A 21,685-nucleotide genomic window follows, 5' to 3' on the forward strand; every position below is an offset into this window, starting at 1 on the left:
AGGCTGAGGCAGGCGGATCGCGTGAGCCCAGGAGTTTGAGACCAGCTTGGGCAACATGGCGAAAAACAGTCTTTACAAAAAAATACAAAGATTAGCCTGGTGTGGTGGCGCATGCCTGTAGTCCCAACTACATGGGAGGCTGAGGGGAGGATGACTTTTGAGCCTAGGAGGTGAAGGCTGCAGCGAGCAGAGATTGCACCATCACGCTCCAGCCTGGGTGACAAAGTGAGACCCTGTCTTGAAAAAAAAAAAAAAAAAAAAAGTAGTTCTATTTCCTGTCAGCCGGGAGGCAGCATAGCGTAATTAAAGTAGCTTTAACTTTTAATCACTCATTCAAAGCCTGACTCTGCTATTTCCCAGCCTTGTAACACTGGGCAAATTGCTTAAACCATTTTGAGTTTCTGCTTTCTGGTAAAATGGAGATAATTGCAACTCTGCAGGAAGAACTAGAAAAAACTAAATCTAGACAGATAGGAGGAAAACCAAGAAAACCGATATCCTGGAAGCCAAGCAGTGTGTTTCTAGGAGGGGGTGATCATCTATATCAAATGCTGATCATAAGCAAAAAGAGGTCAGAGAAGTGACCATTGGAAATAAGAATATAAGATCACTGGGTTTCTTCTTTTAAAAAAATTTTTTTAAAGTATTTTTAGAGACAGGGTTGTGCTTTGTTACACAGAGTGGAGTGCAGTGGCATGATCATGGCTCACTGCAGCTTTGAACTCCTGGACTCAAGTGTTCCTCCCTCTGCAGCATCTCAAAGCCGTTGGGGTTATAGGCGTGAGCCATTGTGCCTGGCTACTGGGTTTCTTCTTGATAGTTTTTGGTGAAAGGTAGAAAACACTTACTAACTTGAATGGATTTAACTGGGAGGAGGAGAATAGAAGACAGAGAACATACACAATTCCTGACGATTGTTTTTGCTATAGAGAGAATGAGAGAAGGGAAGTAGCTGGAACGAGAAATGAAGTTAAGACTTTTTTTTAATAGAGGAAAGAATAGCACGTATATGCGTGCTGAAGGTAAAGATCCAGGAGGGAGGCATAATGTGATGAGAGGAAGGAAGGGATTGCCAGAGTAATGTCCTTGAATAGGCAGAATGAGGGGGTGGATCGAATTGCACAAATGGCTTACGTGCTAAGGGCAGGGATAGATGGGCATAGGTGGGAGTTCCTAGAAGGGGCCCTTCTGGCATTCTGTTTCATTGTGAAAGTCAGGTCATCAGCTGAGAGGGAGGATGGAGGAGTAGGTGTTAGAGGTTTGAAGACAGAAGTCATCTAGGAGAAGGGGATAGACTAGGAATTTATAGTGTTATTTCTGGGCAGTATACAGAGTCTGAGGAATGATTGCTGACTGGCTCACTTTAAACTTACGTGGTCATAGGTTTTTCTCCAGCTATGTTTAGCTGCATGGGTATACAGAGTAGGTAGACAATTGGTCAAAGCCGGATTATGATTTATCCAAAAGAATAAAAGTGAGACAAGAACAAGGGCTTTGAGGGAATATGCATGGGAGTGATGTTTTATTTCACGTAAATATCTTAGAATGTATCTATAATGGACAAGAATTTTTAAAAATCACTTAACAACCATAAGATGTTTTTTTTTGTTTTGTTTTGTTTTTTTTGTTTGTTTTTTTTGAGACATGATTCACTGTCACCCAGGCTGGAGTGCAGGGGCACAGTCACATCTTACTGCAGCCTCAACCTCCTGGGTTCAAGTGATCCTCCCACCTCAGCCTCCTGAGTTGCTGGGACTACAGGTGTATACCACCATGCTTGGCTAATTTTTAATTTTTTTGGTAAGAGATGGGAGCCCAGGGTGGTGCTAATCTCAAACTCCTGGGCCCAAGCCTCACAAAAGTGTTGGGTTGACAGGCATGAGCCACTGTGCCTGAATCAGAATACTTGTTTAATATTAACTAATATTTAGTCTATCTTCAGGTTTCTCTGATTTTCAAAATTAGAAAAACCAGATTTGTTTAAGTTAGAATTAAGCAAGGTCTGTACATTGCATTTGTTTGCTGTGCCTCTTAAGTCATTTATTCCATATGTTTCATTTTACTCCTCTTTTTCAGACCATTGATTTGTTCAAGAAATTTGGTCTTTTGTCATCTAGAACTTATATATTCTGCATCTGGATGACTGTATTCTTGTATTATTTTTACTTAAAAAAAATTTTTAATTGTGGTAAAATTCACAACACGATAGTTACTGTCATAACCAAGTGTACCATTCTATAGTATTAAATATATTCACATGGTTGTGTCCCGTGGTGTTATTTTAAACATGTTCCTCTAGATCCCTTACTTTGTGTAAACTAGTATCAGATCTAGAGAGGCTTGATTTGATTCAGGTTCAGTTTTTAACTTTGTTGGTGAGGGGTCAAGGACATAGGTGGTTTATGTGTACTTCTCATAGTGTCTTATTTGGAAGCATGTAATGTCTGGTTGTCCTAATGGTTAGACTGATCGTTGGGTTTAGGTCTTGTAGCCCAAGCGTTCTCAACCCTGGTACTCGTCCATGGCCTGTTAGGAACTGGGCTGCACAGCAGGAGGTGAGTGGCAGGTGAGCAAGCATTACTGCCCAATGTCCACCCCGTCAGATCAGCAGCAGCAATAGATTCTCATAGGAGCCAAACCCTTTTGTGAACTGCGCATGCGAGGGATCTAGGCTGTGCGCTCCTTATGATGCGATCTAACTAATGCATGACGATCTGAGGTGGTACTGTTTCATCCCGAAACCACCGCACCCTCCCCAAATCCATGGAAAATTGTCTTCCACGAAACTGGTCTGTGGTGCCAACAAGGTTGGGAACTACTGTTGTTGCCTGACCTATCCAATTAAAAATTTTCCATTGATATTTTTTTCACACTTAATGGTTTTATTAACCATTGATCGTTGCTTAGATCCGTTATTTTCTTAGAGATTGTAAACTGATTATTTTCTAATAATGTAACTCTTTTTGGATTTATTAGCTAGAATTCTTGTAAAAACAGTCGATCACCTAGTTTCTGCCAGAAATGCAGGATAAATGTTTGATTCTTTTATTTTATTATTTATTTATTTATTTATTTATTTTTTGAGACGGAGTCTTGCTCTCTTGCCCAGGCTGGAGTGCGGTGGCGCGATCTTGGCTCACTGCAACCCTGCCTCCCAGGTTCACGCCATTCGCCTGCCTCAGCCTCCTGAGTAGCTGGGACTACAGGCGCCCGCCACCATGCCCAGCTAATTTTTTTTTTTTTTTGTATTTTTAGTAGAGACGGGGTTTCACCATGTTAGCCAGGATGGTCTCGATCTCCTGACCTCATGATCCACCCGCCTTGGCCTCCCAAAGTGCTGGGATTACAGGCGTGAGTCACCATGCCCGGCTGATTCTTTTATTTTCTAATTTTCAGATGACTTGAGTTTTTTGATTTTTAGGTAAAATTATGAATTCATGAAGTTCATAATGACTAGTCATTCTTCTGATGTTCAGATTGTCTCATATTTGGTCAGTGGAAGCTTCTTCAAGCTGGCTTCTGTGTCCCCCACAGCTGCTGCACCCTTGTTAGCTTCACAGCTTGTTTGTATCTGTCTTGTCCTGCCCTTGAAATAATCAATTTCTGTGAGAAGCTCCTAGTTTCTTTCAGTGGGAAATGGTAGAGATTGTAATATGGGTGTCCACTTCTAAAAGGTGTGGGTCGGGCATGCTGGCTCACTCCTGTAATCCCAGCACTTTGAGAGGCCAAGACGGGCGGATCATGAGGTCAGGAGTTTGAGACCAGCCTGGCCAATATGGTGAAACCCCGTCTCTATTAAAAATACAAATATGAGCCCAGCGTGGTGGTGCGCACCTATAGTCCCAGCTACTTGGGAGGTTGAGGCAGAAGAATTGCTTGAAGAGGTTGGAGTGAGCCAAGATCGTGCCACTGCACTCCAGCCTGGGTGACAGAGTCAGACTTCGTCTCAAAAAAAAAAAAAAAAAAGAGGTGTTATGGCTTTTGTTTATTTGATTTTTTAGAATACTGATTGGTTTCTTTTCTTAACAGGCATGCCCAAAGAAAAATACGAGCCCCCTGACCCTCGGAGGATGTATACAATTATGTCTTCTGAGGAAGCAGCAAATGGGAAGAAATCCCATTGGGCAGAGCTTGAAATCAGTGGTAAGACATGGAAGCATGAATTTATGGCATGGAAATTAAGATACAGTAGTAAACTGAGTTTTCCGATGCCAATACAGGATAGAAGCAATGGTTTTATATTTTACAAATAGAATGTATTTATAAATGATTGTATTTTAGTAACTTAGAAGCAGGAACGTTCAATGAAAAGAATATAATTTGAGTCAAAGTTCAAAAGCCGTTCATTGCATATTTTCTCAGCATCAGTGTCCTCTTACAAAATACATAAATGTAAAATAATAACAAGGATGAAATGAAAATAACACATGTGAAATGCTAGTGCCCAGTCACATATTTGTTCTGGTATTTGATCCTTTGATAAAGTAGGATTGAGCTTTTTTGCATTGTCAACGATAGATTTCTAGTGGGGTAGGAATGGCTGATCTGTATAGGTTTTGGGTAGATTTGTTTCTCCTTATTTTCTTCATTGGCTTCTGAGTCTGAGTCACTGAGGACAGCCTTATTCAGAAACATAACATCTTAGGAGTTTGAAGCAGATCTCAAATTTCCCTTCCCCTTTTAATGCAATCTGGACATACTCAAAGAAATATATGAGCCCTCAGATGTGAAGGATATCCTTTCCCCAGCATCTCTGCCAGTGGGCACACAGCCTCTTTTTAAATATTTTGAAGATGGTGAAGGGACATTACTTCTCAGGGCAACCAGTGCTAATGAAGTTTTGTGTTACTGTTGGCCTAATATGCTTCCCCTTACTTTCATTTTGTTCTGATTTTTGCCTTCTAAAATAGTACAGAACAAATTTTGTCTTCTTTGACCTGACCGCCCTTGATTTTTTAAAATTTAATGCAGCAGACGTACTGAGCATATGCTGTGTGTAAAACATTTTACCTGGCACTGGCCCACGTGCATGGAAGACATATAAAGTCCCTCTTTTTATGGAGCTTATGAAATTAGGGAGTGACAGGGAGTGCACGAGTATAAATAACTAATAGACAAAACATAACAAATCTAGGTATAAAAGTGCTATATAACAGGAAGCAAAAAGGAAATAAGGATAATAGCATTCCTCCTTTGTCAGCTCAAAATTTCTGGTTAACCTATTGAGTAAACTTAAATGCCTGCCTTTGCAGCCATAGTAGAGGTCGGTACATACATGGGTCTCTCCTGTTTTCCCTCTTCTGATTTCTAGAGTGCTGGACTTTATTAAGCCAAGTTCAGCTCAGTAAGTAGGTGTGGTCATGGAGAGTGGAATTTTTCTTCCTCTCACCTGTCAGATTTGGCTTTCTATGCCAGGGGAGCCCAAAGAGAAATATGCACTCTCATTTTGTAGTTATTCTCAAAGCACAGGCAGTCACCACTCCTATTTTTCCCTTTTAATTTTTTCAGGATTGGCATTTGACTATATTTACCTCTTCTTTTTTCAGCCCTTATTAGCAGTTTTTGAAATACAACTCCTTTGCTTGTAAGGAAGTTTCCGCTATCTTACAGCATTAGGATATGCAAGAAAGCACTCAGGTCATTGAGATACATCTCTGAGGCTAAGGAGATTGTCCTCCACCCTCTCCTCCTTCCACCACATGCTGTGAACTCCTTGGTGATTCTGAGTCACTGTTCTCTGCTTACCCTGAACTTTGGGAAGAAGTTCTGTATACACATATAGGGAAAAACTCTCAAACCATGTTTTTTCTTTGCTCTCACACCACCACAGTCATCAACACAAAAGAAGACTTCTGTGACCAAAGGTGTGGGTTTCTTTTCCCACGCACCAAGCAGCAGACACCAGTTAGTTGCCCTCCAATTCAATTCCAACACCACCTTCCTGGAGGTAGCATCAGATCCCACTGTTTGTGGACTCAGTCCCCAAGACTGCCCTCTCCCCCTTCTGTCACCAGTCCCATGTTTGGGCCTCTAGAGCTTTGACCAGCTTCAAGTTGGAGTTCTCGCGACCCCCTCTTTGGGTTCAGTTCATTTGCTGGAGTGGTTCACGGAACTCAGAAACATCTACTTACGTTTACCAGTTTATTGTAAAGGATATTGCAGTGTCCATGCCCTCCCTGGGCACACCACCCTTCAGGAGGAACCTCTTGCATTCAGCTATCTGGAAGCTGTCTGAACCCTGTTCTTTTGGGTTTTTATGGAGGCTTCATTACATAGGCATGGTTGACAGCTGTAGAAATGTGATTATTGGACAAGCAAGGCATGTCTGCTCAGACTTTTCTTGGGCTCTCTGTGTAGCATTCCTTCCTGTAAGGTATGGGGCAGGACCCTCTCTGGAATGAGGGTCTTCTGACCCATAGTGAGATTAGAGTCCTGCCTTGGGCAGGGGAAAGAAGGATAGGAGAAGGTCATAGATCCTGTTTCCGAGGCCTTAAGCACTCCAACACTATAACAAAGACTATGGGAGTTAGGAACCAGGAACCATGGATGAAAACCTATATATATACGTATATACCGTAATACAACATAGGAAGGAAGAGGGGAGAAGTCTCTAAAGTAACCTTTCTTTATTATTATTATTATTATTATTATCATTATTTAGAGATGAGGTCTTGCTCTGTTGCCCAGGCTGGAATGCAGTGGCATGATTATACATAGCTCACTGTATCCTTGAATTCCTGGGCTCATGCGATCCTCCCGCCTCACCTTCCTGAGTAATTGGGACTACAGACTCATGCCACCATGCCCGGCTAACATTTTAAAAATTTTCCTTAGAGATAGGGGTCTCCCTTTGTTGCCCAGGCTGGTCTTGAACTCCTGGCTTCAAGCAGTCCTCCCGCCTCAGCCTCTCAAAGTGCTGGGATTACAGGCACGAGCCACCGTGTCCAACCCCAAGTATTTGCTTCTTAACAGTTAATCATCTTTACTGTTTATCCTTATGGAGGATAAACTATTGGTTGAATACATTCGTAGAATGGAATCTCGTAATTCATATTAATGAATTATTATCAGTCCAAAGCCCAGGTCAAAAATTAGAACTTTTTCACTTTCCCCAGAACTGTCTCCATATGCCCCAGCCAGTCACAGCCCCCACCCTGCTCCCAAAATTAACCATTATCCTGACTTCTATAGTAGTTACTTTCTTATAGCTTTAACGCCAAATTTTGTATACAGGGAAGATTTTTGGGGGTGACAAAACTACTCCATATTTTAATTGTGGTGGTTATACAACTCTGCGTTTGTAAAGGAATCATAAGACAGTAAGAGTGAATTTTACCATATGTAGATTATACTTTGACATTTTTAAAAATAGAAAATTTTTTTTTAAAGATTCAAGGGAGAGTGACAAGCAACATACAGAGAAATAGACCTCTGAAGAAAATCAGTGCACGTGATCAGAACAAATACTAAAAATGATAATTCAAGGCAACTTTCCTGAATTAAAAAAAAATTCAAACTACCCACTGAAAGAACACACAGTATACCTGAGAATATCAATGTAGAAAAACCAACACCAGGATATATTCTGATAAGATTACTGAGTTTAAGGAAAAAGCATATGTTTTGGGCATCTGGACAAAAAGAGCAAGTGACTAATAAGAAAATTAGAGTGTCATTAGACCTGCAGCAAGGCTTTATGCCATACCAAAAAAATTTTTTTGGAGTAACATATTTAAGATACTTTAAGATTGTGTGAGCCGGCCGGGTGTGGTGGCTCACGCCTGTAATCCCAGCACTTTGGGAGGCCGAGGCGGGCAGATCACCAGGTCAGGAGATCGAGACCATCCTAGCTAACACGGTGAAACCCCGTCTCTACTAAAAATAGAAAAAATTAGCCGAGCGTGGCGGCGGGTGCCTGTAGTCCCAGCTACTCGGGAGGCTGAGGCAGGAGAATGGCGTGAACCTGAGGCAGGAGAATGGCGTGAACCTGAGGCAGGAGAATGGCGTGAACCTGGGAAGCAGAGCTTGCAGTGAGCCGAGATCCTGCCACTGCACTCCAGCCTGGGCGACAGAGCAAGACTCCATCTCAAAAAAAAAAAAAATAAAAAGATTGTGTGAGCCAAGGATCTAGAATTCAGCAAAACTGACTTTCAAATATAAAGGGCGCAATCTGTTACCAAAATACAGAAAACATAGGACATACTGTTGCTGTGGACACTTTTTAAAGAATTATCTAGAGAACAAGCTTCTAGACAGCCAAAGTGATTGACACATGAGCTAGTAGGGGGCAGTTAATATACAGTGACTTGAAAAACTAAGTCCAAAATAGGAGTTTATGCAGGTTAAATGGGAAAGCTGATAGTATGTAGTGGGTACATACTCTGACGATGTAGACGGACCACAGTTGTGTAGAGGGGCGCAGGGCGGATAAATGATATGCACACAAAGTTTTATCTGCTCTCGCTAATCATATTGGTGGGATGAAGCAAATAAATATTCTATCATCCCATGTCCCTGAGAACCAGGACTCTTAGTATTAAAGAAGATGCAGATATAATTATAAAAGAGGGTAACTAAAAGCCCTGTTATCCTGAATTTCAATTAAAAGTTCAGTATGTCTTCATAAGATATTTTAGCTTGTATATTTGATAATTTTGTCGTACATCATATAAAACTTAAATATATTCATACCTTGTATTTATAAATGCATATGGCTACATATATATGTCCTAGATCTGTCCATTGAAAACCTAGAAACAATGACTGACTCCAGTTAGAAATATCCGTAGCACCGGCTAATTTTTATTTTTCATAGAAACGAGGTCTCATCATGTTGCCCAGGCTGGTCTTGAGCTCCTGGCCTCAAGCAGTTCTCCCGCGTTAGCCTCCCAAAGTGCTGGGATTACAGACATAAGCCAACAGCCCAGATTGGCCTCTTTAACTTATTTATTTCATTTTTATGGATTTAGGAGGTATAAGTACAGTTTTTTTTTATATTTTAACAGTCTGTTTATTATTTATTTATCCCTCCATAGAACCACCACTCACACCAAGGAGATTATTTGGAGTGGGTCACCACCTGGGGCCTGGACTCTGAAATCTAAGGCTTCCTCCTCCCTCACTTTATGGCTTAGGTGGCGGCATGGTTCAGGCAAAACTGGTGTCTCCTTTAGGATACTGCAAAAGCGGGACCTAAGCATACCCATAAAGGTGGCCACACCCATCAGGGTTGATTGGCAGGCTGGAAAACAATATTCTCCCAATGAAGGCACTTTTACCTCTATAGGGGGGTGGGAATTGGTTGGTTGGAAGTGTTGTTTTTGGGACAGGGAAGAGTTATTTCCATGGAAAACTTACTTGCAGGTTACAGAGCGAAATGAGGGGAGTTTGCCTACACTGGGCCATCTGTGGGGCCCGTGGGGGCTGCTGTATATCTTTGCTACCAAAAGGGAAAGGTTGACATAGGCATTAAAGCCAAAGAGGCCCTTAGCAATTAGGCCCAGTACCCCTGCGACGATTTTGGAGTGGTTTCCTCTCTCACCGTTGTCGATAATGGAGGTGATTAGGTAGAGGATCACTGCTAGGAGGGTTTGGAAGAAATGACTCCAGGGCCAATTGATGAATGGTATTTTGGTGTGCAGATCACACATGTAGCTGACAAAATAGCAGCAAGGATCATTTCAGCCACCAACAGGGAGGAATACACCGGTGTGGAGGCACTTGAAGTAGATCAGGATCACCAGGCACAATGTAATCTTAGCAAACCTGGAGGATTCCCTTTTGGGTGCACAAGAAGTTGGCCTCAGCAGCAGGGGTCTGAGAGGCACTCGGAATCCACCATGGCATGGGCCGGAGTCCCTTGGGACGCAGAAGATGTGCTCACTTGTTCATGGGGTGGAGAACACTGCACACCCAGCCATCTGGCCTCAGTAGCAGGGGTCCGAGAGGCACTCTGAATCCACCATGGCATGGGCTGGAGTCCCTGGGGACGCAGAAGATGTGCTCATTTGTTCATGGGGTCGAGGACACTGCACACCCAGCCATCTGGCTAGGAAGGGGGCCCCTGGGGCAGAGGGAGTCACAAGTACAGTTTTCTTACCGGATATATTGTGTAGTGGTAAAGTCTGGCCTTTTAGTGTACTCATTGCCCTAATAGTGAACATTGTACCCAAAAGGTAACTTTTTCACCTTTTTCGCCCTCCCGTGTTTTGGAGTCTTCAGTGTCTGTTTTTCCACTCTGTATATGCATGTGTACCCATTGTTTAGCTCCCACTTGTAAGTGAGAACGTCGGTATTTGACTGTTTCTGAGTTGTTTTGCTTAGGATAACGGCCTCCAGTTCTGTCCAGGTTGCTGCACAAGATATGCTTTCATTCTTTTTTATAGCTGAGTAGTATTCCTTGGTGTATATATACACTACATTTTCTTTATCCAATCATCCATTGTTGGACACTTAGGTTGAGGCCGTATCTTTGCTGTTGTGAATAGTGCTACAATACACGAGTGCAGGTTATCTTTTTGACGTGATGATTTCTTTCCCTTTGGGGATACCCAGTAGTGGGATTGCTGGATAGAATGGTAGTTGTATTTGTAGTTCTGTGAGAAATCTCCATACTGTTTTCCATGCAGGTTGTACTAATTTACATTCCCACCAACGGTGTTTAAGCGTTCCTTTTTCTTCACATCCTTGCCAACATCTGTTGTTTTTGACTTTTTAGTAGTAGCCTTTCTGAGTGGTGTAAGATGGTATTTCACTGTGGTTTTAATTTGCATTTCTCTGATGATTATTGATGTTGAGCATTTTTTTTGTATTTGTTGGCAATTTGTATGTCTTTTGAAAAATATTGTTTCATGTTCTTTGCCCATTTATTAGGGTTTTGTTTTTTGTTTTGTTTTGTTTTGTTTTGTTTTTTGACGGTCTTGCTCTGTCGCCCAGGCTGGAGTGCAGTGGCACCATCTCGGCTCACTGCAAGTTCTGCCTCCCACATTCACGCCATTCTCCTGCCTCAGCCTCCCAAGTAGCTGGGACTACAGGCGCCCGCCACCATGCCTGGCTAATTTTTTGTATTTTTTTTAGTAGAGATGGGGTTTCACCATGTTGGGCAGAATGGTCTCGATCTCCTGACCTTGTGATCCGCCTGCCTTGGCCTCCCAAAGTGCTGGGATTGCAGGTGTGAGCCACCACGCCCGGCCTAGGGTTGTTTTTTTCATGTTGAGGTGAGTTCCTTGTAGATTCTGTATATTAACCCTTTGTCACATGCGTAGTTGCCAATATTTTCTCTCATTGTGTAGACTGTTAATTATCATTATTATTATTTTTGCTGTGCAGAAACTTCTTAATGTAATTAAGTCCCATTTATCTATTCGTTTTGAGATATCATTGTTCTGTGGCCCAGGCTGGATGGAGTAGTGTAATCTCAAACTCCTGAGTTCTAGTGATCCTCCTGCCTCAGCCTCCTGAGTAGCTGGGACTACAGGTGCACACAACCATGCCTGGCTTTTTTGTTTTGTTTTGTTTTGTTTTGGAGACAGGATCTCACTTTGTCACCCAGGCTGTAGTGCAGTGATGCCATCTTGGCTCACTGCAGCCTCGACCTCCTGGGTTCAAGCGATCCTCCTGCCTCAGCCCCTCAAGTAGCTGGGACTACAGTGCATGCCACCATGCCCAGCTAAAGGTGAATTTTTATATTTTAATTTTTTGTAGAGACAGGGGTCTTGTGTTACCCAGCCTGGTCCCTAACTCCTGGCCTCAAGTGATCTTCCTGTCTTAACTTTACAAAAACACTGGGATAACAGGCATGAGCCACTGTGCCCAGCCAGCTTCTTTAACTTAGTAATAGACATTTATGTTTTCTCTGTGTCTTTTCATGACTTGATAGCTCATTCCTTTTTAGCACTGAGTAATATTCCATTGTCTGGATGTACCACAGTTTACCCACTCACCTACTGAAGGACATCTTGGCTGCCTCCAAGTTTTGGCAATTTTGGTAAAACTACTATAAACATCTGTGTGCAGTTCTTTATGTGGACATAAATTTTCAGCTCCTTTGGGTAAATACCAAGGAGGCATGATTGCCGGATTATATGGGAACAGTGTGTTTAGTTTTGCCAAAAAGTACCAAACTGTATTCTAAAGTGGCTGTATCATTTTGCCCTCCTACCAGCACAACCTTTTCAGGATTTGGTGGTGTTAGTGTTTTGGATTTTTTGCCATCCTGACAGGTGTGTAGCAGTATCTCGTTGTTTTAATTTGTGGTTCTCTAATGACACATATATTGGCCATCTTTTCATATGCTTTTTTGCCATGGGTGTATCTGCTTTGGTTAGGTGTCTGTTCAAATCGTTTGCCCATTTTTAAATTGGGTTGTTTTCCTATTGTTCAGTTTTCAGAGTTTTTTTTTTAAACTTATTTTTTAAAAAATGCGGATGTGTCTTTTGCAAAAATATCTCCCAGTCTGGGTCGTCGTACTCTTTTGACAGCGTCTTTCACAGAAATGCTGAGTTTAAGTGGGACTTTGATTGGGTTCTGTTTAGTCTATATATCAAATTAGGAGGAACATCTCGACAGTATTGTGTCTTCATATCTGCGAACATGGAATATCTCCATTTATTTAGTTCTTTGATTTCTTCAGAATTTTGCAGTTTTCCTCATACATAGTTTGTAAATATTTTGTTAGATTTATTCCTGTTTCTCTTTTTTTTTTCTTTTGGTGTAAATGGTGTATTTTTAATTCTGAATTCCATTTGTTCATTGCTGGTATATAAGAAAGTGACTAACTTCAGATCTTTTAAGTATTCACTTATTTGTGATTTAAATAAGTTTTAAGGCTGGGTGCAGTGTCTCACACCAGTCCCAGCACTTTGGGAGGCCAGTGTGGGTGGATTATACAGTAGACCAGCCTGGGCAACGTGGTGGAACATCATCCTTTTTTTTTTTTTTTTCTTGAGACAGAGTCTCGCTCTGTCACCCAGGCTGGAGGGCAGTGGCTGGATCTCTGCACATTGTAAGCTCCGCCTCCCGGGTTCAAGCCATTGTCCTGCCTCAGCCTCACAAGTAGCTGGGACTACAGGTGCCTGCCACAGCTCCCGGCTAATTTTTTGTATTTTTTTAGTAGAGACGAGTTTCACTGTGTTAGCCAGGATGGTCTTGATCTCCTGACCTCGTGATCCGCCCGCCTGGGCCTCCCAAAGTGCTGGGATTACAGGTGTGAGCCACCGCACCTGGCTGGAACATCATCTTTATTAAAAAATACAAGAATTAATGTAATTAATTCTCATTTAATCCCTTCTTAGGCCAGGCGCGGTGGCTCACCCCTGTAATCTCAGCACTTTGGAAGACTAAGGGAGGCCGATTGCCTGAGCTCAGGAGTTTGAGACCAGCCTGGGCAACACAGTGAAACCCCGTCTCTACTGAAATACAGAAAATATTTGCCAGGCATAGTGGCGTGGTCCTGTAGTCCTAGCTAGTCAGGAGGCCTAGGCAGGAGAATTGCTTGAACCTGGGAGGTTGCAGTAAGCCAAGATTACACCAGCCTGGGCGACAGAGCGAAACTCTGTCTCAAAAAAAAAAAATATATATATATATATATATATGTATATATATGAAAATTAGCCAGGTGTGGTAGTGTGCAACTGTGGTCCCAGCTACTCAAGAGGCTGAGGTGGGAGGATTACTTTACTTTAGCCCAGGAAGTGGAGGTTACGGTGAGCTGAGATCGCACCACTGTACTCCAGCCTGGGGGACAGAGCGAGACCCTATCTCAAAAGAAAAAGAAATTGTCTGGGTACAGTGGCTCACGCCTGTAATCCCAACACTTTGGGAGGCCAAGGCAGGCAGATCACGAGGTCAAGAGATGGAGACCATTCTGGCCAACATGGTGAAACCCCATCTGTACTAAAAATACAAAAATGAGCTGGGTGTGGTGGCACATGCCTGTAGTCCCTGCTACTCGGGAGGCTGAGGCAGGAGAATTTCTTGAAGCCGGGAGGCAGTGGTTGCAGTGAGCTGAGATCATGGCACTGTACTCTAGCCTAGTGACAGAGCGAGACTCTATCTCAAAAAATAAAAACCAAAAAACAACCAGGCAGGAGGATTACTTGGACTCAGGCGTTTGAAAGCACCAGGGCAAGATGGCAAGGCCCCAGAGTGAGACCCTATCTCTTTAAAAAAAAAGAAAAAAAAATACTGCATTTCCTCCTCTTTAAAAGTATTTTTTTTGTAGTTATTCATTATTAGGCTCCTTGTAGTTTAGTTTTCCTTTACTGAGCTTTTCTAAATTTTTTGTTCTTTTCTTGCTTCTATCATTTTTTTGATATCTTTCACTTTGTTTTGAAATACTAGGTAATAGTTTTTTGGGCATGTTTGGAGTATGCTTTTATAGGAACTTCTTAAAATAATTTTTATGGGATTTGACTTCAGTACTTTTTTCTGTTCTTTCTTTCTTTTTTTTTTTTGAGACAGAGTCTCGCTCTGTCACCCAGGCTGGAGTGCAGTGGCACAATCTCAGCTCACTGCAAGCTCTGCCTCCCGGGTTCACGCCATTCTCCTGCCTCAGCCTCCCGAGTAGCTGGGACTACAGACGCCCGCCACCACTCCCGGCTAATTTTTTGTATTTTTAGTAGAGACGGGGTTTCACCATGTTAGCCGGGATGGTCTCGATCTCCTGACCTCGTGATCCACCCACCTCAGCCTCCCAAAGTGCTGGGATTACAGGCATGAGCCACCGCACCTGGCCTGTTCATTTTCATTTGAATTCAGTTTTTCTAAACTTAGACGATGTGACTCAGGGTAGTTGTACTAATGTCTGTGCTCCCTTTTCTGTAGTTTTCAGAGCGTTCACAACTGTGGGAACTTGCTTTCTGAGACTTTCTGGTTCTGTTCCCCTCTCTCATTTTTATCTTTTTCCTTCATCTTTTTTATTCCTATCCTACTAATTTTAATTCCATTTTTGGAGTTTTTTCTCAGTGTGGGGCCTTGGCTGGTCAATTCCGAGAGTCTCTGGGGCAGAGACTGTTGTACTCTTCTATTTTAGACTTACCGTGGACACTTTGTACTCACTTGTTACTCATTGGGACTATATCCCCCCTTGGTTGTAGTGATGTTCTGAAGTTGGTGCTTTCCAGTGTATACCAGTGGTTTCCCTCTTTTTAGTTCCATTAAACACATTTACATTTAACGCAGTTATTGATATGATTAGGGTCAAATAAGTAATATTGTACCATTTCACTTACAAAAGTCTTACAACAATATGCAGGCAGTCTCTGACTACAATGGTTCGCCTTTTGATAGTATGAAGGTGTCATGCATTCAGTAGAGACCGTAATTGGAATACCCATACGGCCATTCCATTTTTCACTTTCACTACAGTATTCAGTCATTACATGAGATATTCAACACTTGATTAAAAATAGGCTGTTAGATGATTTTGCCCAAATGTAGGCTAATGTAAATATTCTGAGCACATTTAAGGTAGGTTAGGTTGAGTTATGATGTTTGGTAGGTTAAGTATATTAAATACATTTTCGACATTTTAAACTTACGATGTTTTTATTGGGCCCTAACCCCATTGTAAGTTGAGGCACACCTGTATTTCTGTTTCTCTTCTCCTGGCCTCTATGCTATTGTAGTCATATATGTTATTTCTACATATGGTGTAAGTCTCAAAATACATTGTTATTTTAAACACTCAAGTAATAGGAAAATTCGTCAGTATTTTTCCGTATACTTAGCATTTCCAATGTTTTTCATTTCTTTCTAGTGCAAGTTTCTGTGATTTTCCTTCTGACAAAAAGACTTGTAATGGGGTCTGCCAGTGATTTTTTGTTTGTTTTTATTTTTTGTATTTTAGGTTTTATGTCTGGAAAAGCCTTTCTGTTGACCTATTTTTGAAAGAGGTTTTTGCTGAGCATAGAAATCTAGATTGACAGTTCATATCTTTCAGCACTTTATTTTCTTTCTTCTTTTTAAATTAAATTAAGAATTTTTTTTTTTTTTTTTTTTTTTTTTTTTTTTGAGATGGAATCTCACTCTCTTGTCCAGGCTGGAGTGCAGTGGTGCAATCTCAGCTCACTGCAACCTCCACCTCCCTGGTTGAAGTGATTCTCCTGCCTCAGCCTCCTGAGAAGCTGGGATTACAGGTGCACACCACCACATCTGGCTAATTTTTTTATTTTTAGTAGACATGGGGTTTCACCATGTTGGCCAGGCTGGTCTCGAACTCCTGACCTCGAGGTCCGCCTGCCATGGCCTCCCGAAGTGCTGTAATCATGAACCACCACGACTGGCCAAGAAAATTTTTTTTTTTTTTTTTTTTTGAGACAGAGTTTTGCTCTGTTGCCCAGGCTAGAGTGCAGTGGCGCAGTCTCAGCTCACTGCAAGCTCCGCCTCCCGGGTTCATGCCATTCTCCTGCCTCAGCCTCCCGAGTAGCTGGGACTAACAGGCACCTGCCACCACGCCCGGCTAATTTTTTGTATTTTTAGTAGAGACGGGGTTTCACCTTGTTAGCCAAGGATGGTCTCGATATCCTGACCTCATGATCCACCCGCCTTGGCCTCTCAAAGTGCTGGGATTATAGGCGTGAGCCACCGCCCCTGGCCAGAGAAATTTTTTTTGGTTTATTTATTTATTTATTTTTTTGAGATGGAGTCTTGCTCTGTCGCCCAGGCTGGAGTGTAGTGGCACAATCTGGCCAGAGAAATTTTTTAACAGACGGGATCTCCCTCTGTTGCCCAGGCAACAGTGCCCTGGCTGTTTACAGGCACTATTGTGATACACCGCAGCCTCAAACTCCTGGCCTCAAGCAATCTTCCTGCCTTCCTAGTAGCTGTGACGATTTGGAAGGCGTACATCATGGTGAGTTCTTCCGTGTTGCTCTGTGGCCTTCCGACGTGCATTGTTTCTGAGGAAAGGTCATTCTTACCCTTATTTCTTTTATGTATGCCTGTTTTCTGTGGCTGCTTTAAGAGTCTCTCGTCATTACTCATTTTAAGCAGTGTGATAATGATGTGTCTTCATGTAGTTTTCTTTTGTTCTTTCATTTCTCTTTTGCTGCTTACGTTTTGCTGAGGTTTTGCTGAGCTCATTGGCTCTGGGTTTCTGGTTTCGGCTACCAATTTTTTTTTTTTTTTTTTTTTTTTTTTTTGAGACAGACTCTTGCTCTGTCACCCAGGCTGGAGTGCAGTGGCGTGATCTCAGCTCACTGCAAGCTCCGCCTCCCGGGTTCACGCCATTCTCCTGCCTCAGCCTCCCAAGTAGCTGGGACTACAGGCGCCCGCCACCACGCCCGGCTAATTTTTTGTATTTTCAATAGAGACGGTGTTTCACCGTGTTAGCCAGGATGGTCTCGATATCCTGACCTCATGATCCACCCGCCTCGGCCTCTCAAAATGCTGAGATTACAGGCATGAGCCACTCTGTGCCTGGCCTAGGCTACCATTTTTTCAAATAATTTTTTCTGCCTCCCTGCCTCCCTGTCCTTGGGGAGTACAGTTGCCTGTATTTTAGGCTACTTGAAGTTGTCTTATATCTAACTAATGCTATGCTTAATTTATTCTTTATTTTCTTTTTTAGAAATATTTTAGGCAGTTTTTATTGCCATTTCTTCAGTTTTACTAATATTTTTATTTGCAGTATCTAATCTGCCATTAATTCCATCTAGTAATAGTATAGTTTTCATCCCAAGCTGAGCCATAGATGTTTTTTATATCATTCATGCCATTACTGAACATTTTCCCTACTTTTTTGAGTATATTTAATACAGGTACCTTTTAATGCCCTTATCTACTGATTCTGTCATCTTTTTCATTTTTGGGTTGGTTTTAATTTATTTCTGTCTTCCACTTTGTGTGCCTGGTAATTTTTGATTGGACAAAGTACACTGTGCATTTTACCTTCTTTGGTGGCCAGTTATTTTTGTATGCCTGGAAGTACTCTTGAGCTTTCTTCTGAGATACGGTTAAACTATTTGGAAACAGTTTGATTCACTTAAAGTTTACTTTAATACTTTCCCGAATACTCTTTTAAGAGGTTTTCCACACTGACTCGTGGAACACAAATTATTCCTGACCCCAAGGATTGTTCCCTCTGCTTTTTTTTTTTTTTTTTTTTTTTTTTTTTTTGAGACGGAGTTTTGCTCTTGTCACCCAGGCCGGAGTGCAGTGGTGCGATCTCAGCTCAATGCAACCTTTGCCTCCCGGTTCAAGCGATTCTCCTGCCTCAGCCTCCCGCATAGCTGGGATTACAGGCACCCACCACCATACCCGGCTCATATATTGTATTTTTAGCAGAGACAGGGTTTCACCATGGTGGCCAGGCTTGCCTTGAACTCCTCTCCTCAGGTAATCCGACTGCCTCGGCTTCTCAAAGTGCTGGGATTACAGGCACCAGCCACCGTGCCCAGCCACCTCTATTTTCGATTTGTCTCCACCCCATCCTTGGTCCCTGGCCTCAGGTTATTTCTCACGTGTATTTGCTGATCGTTGTGCAGTCGAAAACTCAGGGGGCAGGGCCCTATCCTTTTCAGATCTCCAGAGCTTTGTATCTGTGTAGCTCTCTCCTCTTTGGCAATCTGTCATGTGTACTCGAGCCACCTTGGCCTCTCCAGACTCCTAGCTTCATTTCCTCAACTTACGTATTACAGAGACTACCTGGGTTCCGTCCCTCTGCACTACTGTCAGGAAAGTTCCAGTAAGCTGGAACCGTGATAACTGCTCATTTTGTGGTTTCTCATCTATTACTCATCACTGTCCTGTGCTGTGTGGTATCGAGTGTCTAAAAAATGATTTTCTAATATATTTTGTCTGGTTTTTTAGTTGTAGGTAGGAGGATAAATTCAGTTTTTGTCACTCTATCTTGTCCAAAAGTTTAGTAAGCCTCTCATATATATTTTTTAAAAGACTGTGTCTGATCACTTCAGTATCTGAATCTTCTGGAGGATCCTTCGGTCTGTAAATTTGTTGAATGCTGGAAACAGTAGAATGTGATGGTATTCTCTTCCTTAGGAGTGAATTTACTTTTGTGTTTCCCAGACAGTTGTAGAAGGGGTAGATGGCCTTAATCTAATTAGGGTTTGGCAGGACACGATGGCTCATGCCTGTAATTCCAGCACTTTAGGAAGTCTTGGCAGGCAGATCACCTGAGATCAGGAGTTCGAGACCAGCCTGGCCATCATGGTGAAACCCCATGTCTACTAAAAATACAAAAAATTAGCTGGGTTTGGTGGCGGGCACCTCCCAGCTGCTTGGGAGGCTGAGGCAGGAGAATCGTTTGAACCCGGGAGGCGGCGGTTACAGTGAGCCGAGATCATGCCATTGCACTCCAACCTAGGCGACAGAGCGAGACTCCGTCTCAAAAAAAAGAAAAAAGAAAAAATAATAATAATTGCAGTTTGATTGAATTTGAATCGGACGTTCGTGCTTTTGAGGGTTGGCCTATTGCTGGGTCAACTTATTCCATTTGTAGCTCCCAGCTGAAATTTGGTGGGGTTTTTTGTTTGTTTTTTTGAATCGGAGTCTCTGTCACCCAGGCTCGAGTGCAGTGGCACGATCTTGGCTCACTGCAACCTCTGCCTCCCGGGTTCAAGTGATTCTCCTGACTTAGCCTCCTGAGTAGCTGGGACTACAGGCGCCTGTCACCATGCCCGGCTAATTTTTGTATTTTTGGTAGAGACAGGGTTTCACTATATTGGCCAGTCTGGTCTCGAACTCCTGACCTCGAGGCCCGCCTCGGCCTCTCAAGTGTAATCCCAAAGTACTGGGATTACAGGTATGAGCCACCGCACCCGGCCAACTTGGTGGTTTAAGAGGGTCTTCTTCCCAGCTGTGTAAGACGACTTTAGTTCTGCTGAGTGCCTCATTCTCTCATTTCCAGCTTTTGGCTCATTGGCTTGCCTCTTAGCTGCTGCTTGTGATTCTGTTCTTCGAGAGATTAAGTTGTGGGACATGTCCTGCCTGTTACCTGTCGGTGCTTCCCTTCTCTCCAGGTTGTCACACCTTTGCTGCCTTTGTAATTCTCCCGTGCTTTTGAAGTTGTACTTTTGTGGAGTTTTTTAAAATCTAGTTTTTCCTTCCCTCAGTGGGATGGTTTATCAACACAAACAACTCTTGTTACAGGAAGCTGAAATCAGACATGAACAAACTTTAAAATACTGCCTGAAGATCTGAAAATAACAAACAACTCTTACGTTTGTTTTGTTTCTATTACATGGGGACAGTACTGTGGTTGCCTGCTTTTGAGGGACATATGTAGCCCACAACAGCTGTACTTGTTCTAGGCCCTTGAGATGGCAGTGTAGGGCAGAGAAATCTACTAACCAGAGCCACACTCAGGAAGCTTCCAGGAAATACACTTGGGTCTGAACTCCTCATAGTCACTAAATGATCTTTGAGTCAGGTGCCGTGGCTACAGTCCTTACCTTCACCTTGGTTTACTTTGTAGCATTCTCCAACATTTTGAAGCCTTGAAACAGCAAGAATGTTGGCTCTATTCATACTTATTTTTACATGAAGGAATGATAGACCATGTCTCTCAAATTCTAGATTATGCTTTTCCGAGGTTGTGGGGTTTTGTTTTGTTTTGTTTTGAGACGGAGTCTCACTCTGTTGCCCAGGCTGGAGTGCAGTGGCACGATCTGTGCTCACTACAAGCTCCGCCTCCTGGGTTCACGCCGTTCTCCTGCCTCAGCCTCCCGAGTAGCTAGGACTACAGGCGCCCGCCACCACACCTGGCTGATTTTTTTTGTATTTTTAATAGAGACAGGGTTTCACCGTGTTAGCCAGGATAGTCTCGATCTCCTGACCTCATGATCTGCCCACCTTGGCCTCCCAAATGCTGGGATTACAGGCTTGAGCCACTGTGCCCGGCCCCGAGGTTGTTTTAAAAAGAGAGTATTATATATAACTCTTTTTTTTTTTTTTAAGATGGAGTCTTGCTGTGTCACCCGGGCTGGAGTTCAGTGGCACAATCTCGGCTCACTGCAACCTCCGCTGCATGGGTTCATGCGATTCTCCTGCCTCAGCCTCCCCAGTAGCTGGAACTGCAGGCCCGTGCCACCACACCCAGCTAATTCTTTGTATTTCTAGTAGAGACAGGATTTCACTATGTTGACCTGGCTTGTCGCGAACTCCTGACCTCAAGTGATTCGTCCGCCTTGGCCTACCACAGTGCTGGGATTACAGACGTGAGCCACTGCACCTGGCCGCTTGTTAGTTTTTTTCTATATCTGCAAGTGCATAGTTATTTTGATTTCCTGGTAGGTATACTAATTACACCTAGTTCTTTTAGTGTTTGCTAATCACCCACGCGATTTCAGAACACACAAATTGATTTCTCTTGTCTCTTGGCATTTAGCAATAAAGAATCCTGGGTATTTTAGAATGAGATCACTTATCAAAACAGGGCTCTTAACGTAGGTCAGGATAATCCCAGCCTTCCTCAAGTCACTAAGCTGCTTAAAAGTAAATGCAAGTTTTTGGGTACTTATGCATATGTACAATTTTGTGGGGAAGAAGTAGATAGATATGAGATTATCAAAAGGTGACTTCCTTTTGTTCATTGACCTCTTCCAGAAAATTAGGATCCTTAATTTCTTGTATTGCATAGTTCAATAGTAGAGATATATCTTTCTCCAGTACATTATGTTCTTTTACTTCTGTTACTAATCTTTTAAACTCTGAATTTTTTTTTTTT

The 21,685-nt window shown here is 42.6% G+C and overlaps 1 protein-coding gene across 5 annotated transcripts in view; it reads left to right on the forward strand.

The window, feature by feature from the left end:
* The window catches only part of CNOT6 (CCR4-NOT transcription complex subunit 6), an 85,402-nt gene that overhangs the window by 27,231 nt on the left and 36,486 nt on the right, over window positions 1-21,685 (forward strand). For 4 of the 5 annotated variants that reach the window (XM_032158923.2, XM_058440238.1, XM_058440237.1 and 1 more), the window contains exon 2: window positions 4,030-4,143. In XM_032158923.2, coding sequence (XP_032014814.1) covers window positions 4,032-4,143 — 112 coding nt within the window. In that variant the 5' untranslated portion in view covers window positions 4,030-4,031. Of the gene's footprint in view, window positions 1-4,029; window positions 4,144-16,326; window positions 16,853-21,685 lie in introns of those variants that run through there. The other variant, XM_032158924.2, reaches the window with a different exon arrangement.

The sequence above is a fragment of the Hylobates moloch genome, unplaced genomic scaffold (assembly GCF_009828535.3).
Source record: "Hylobates moloch isolate HMO894 unplaced genomic scaffold, HMol_V3 SCAFFOLD_6, whole genome shotgun sequence".
Classification (NCBI taxonomy): domain Eukaryota; kingdom Metazoa; phylum Chordata; class Mammalia; order Primates; family Hylobatidae; genus Hylobates; species Hylobates moloch.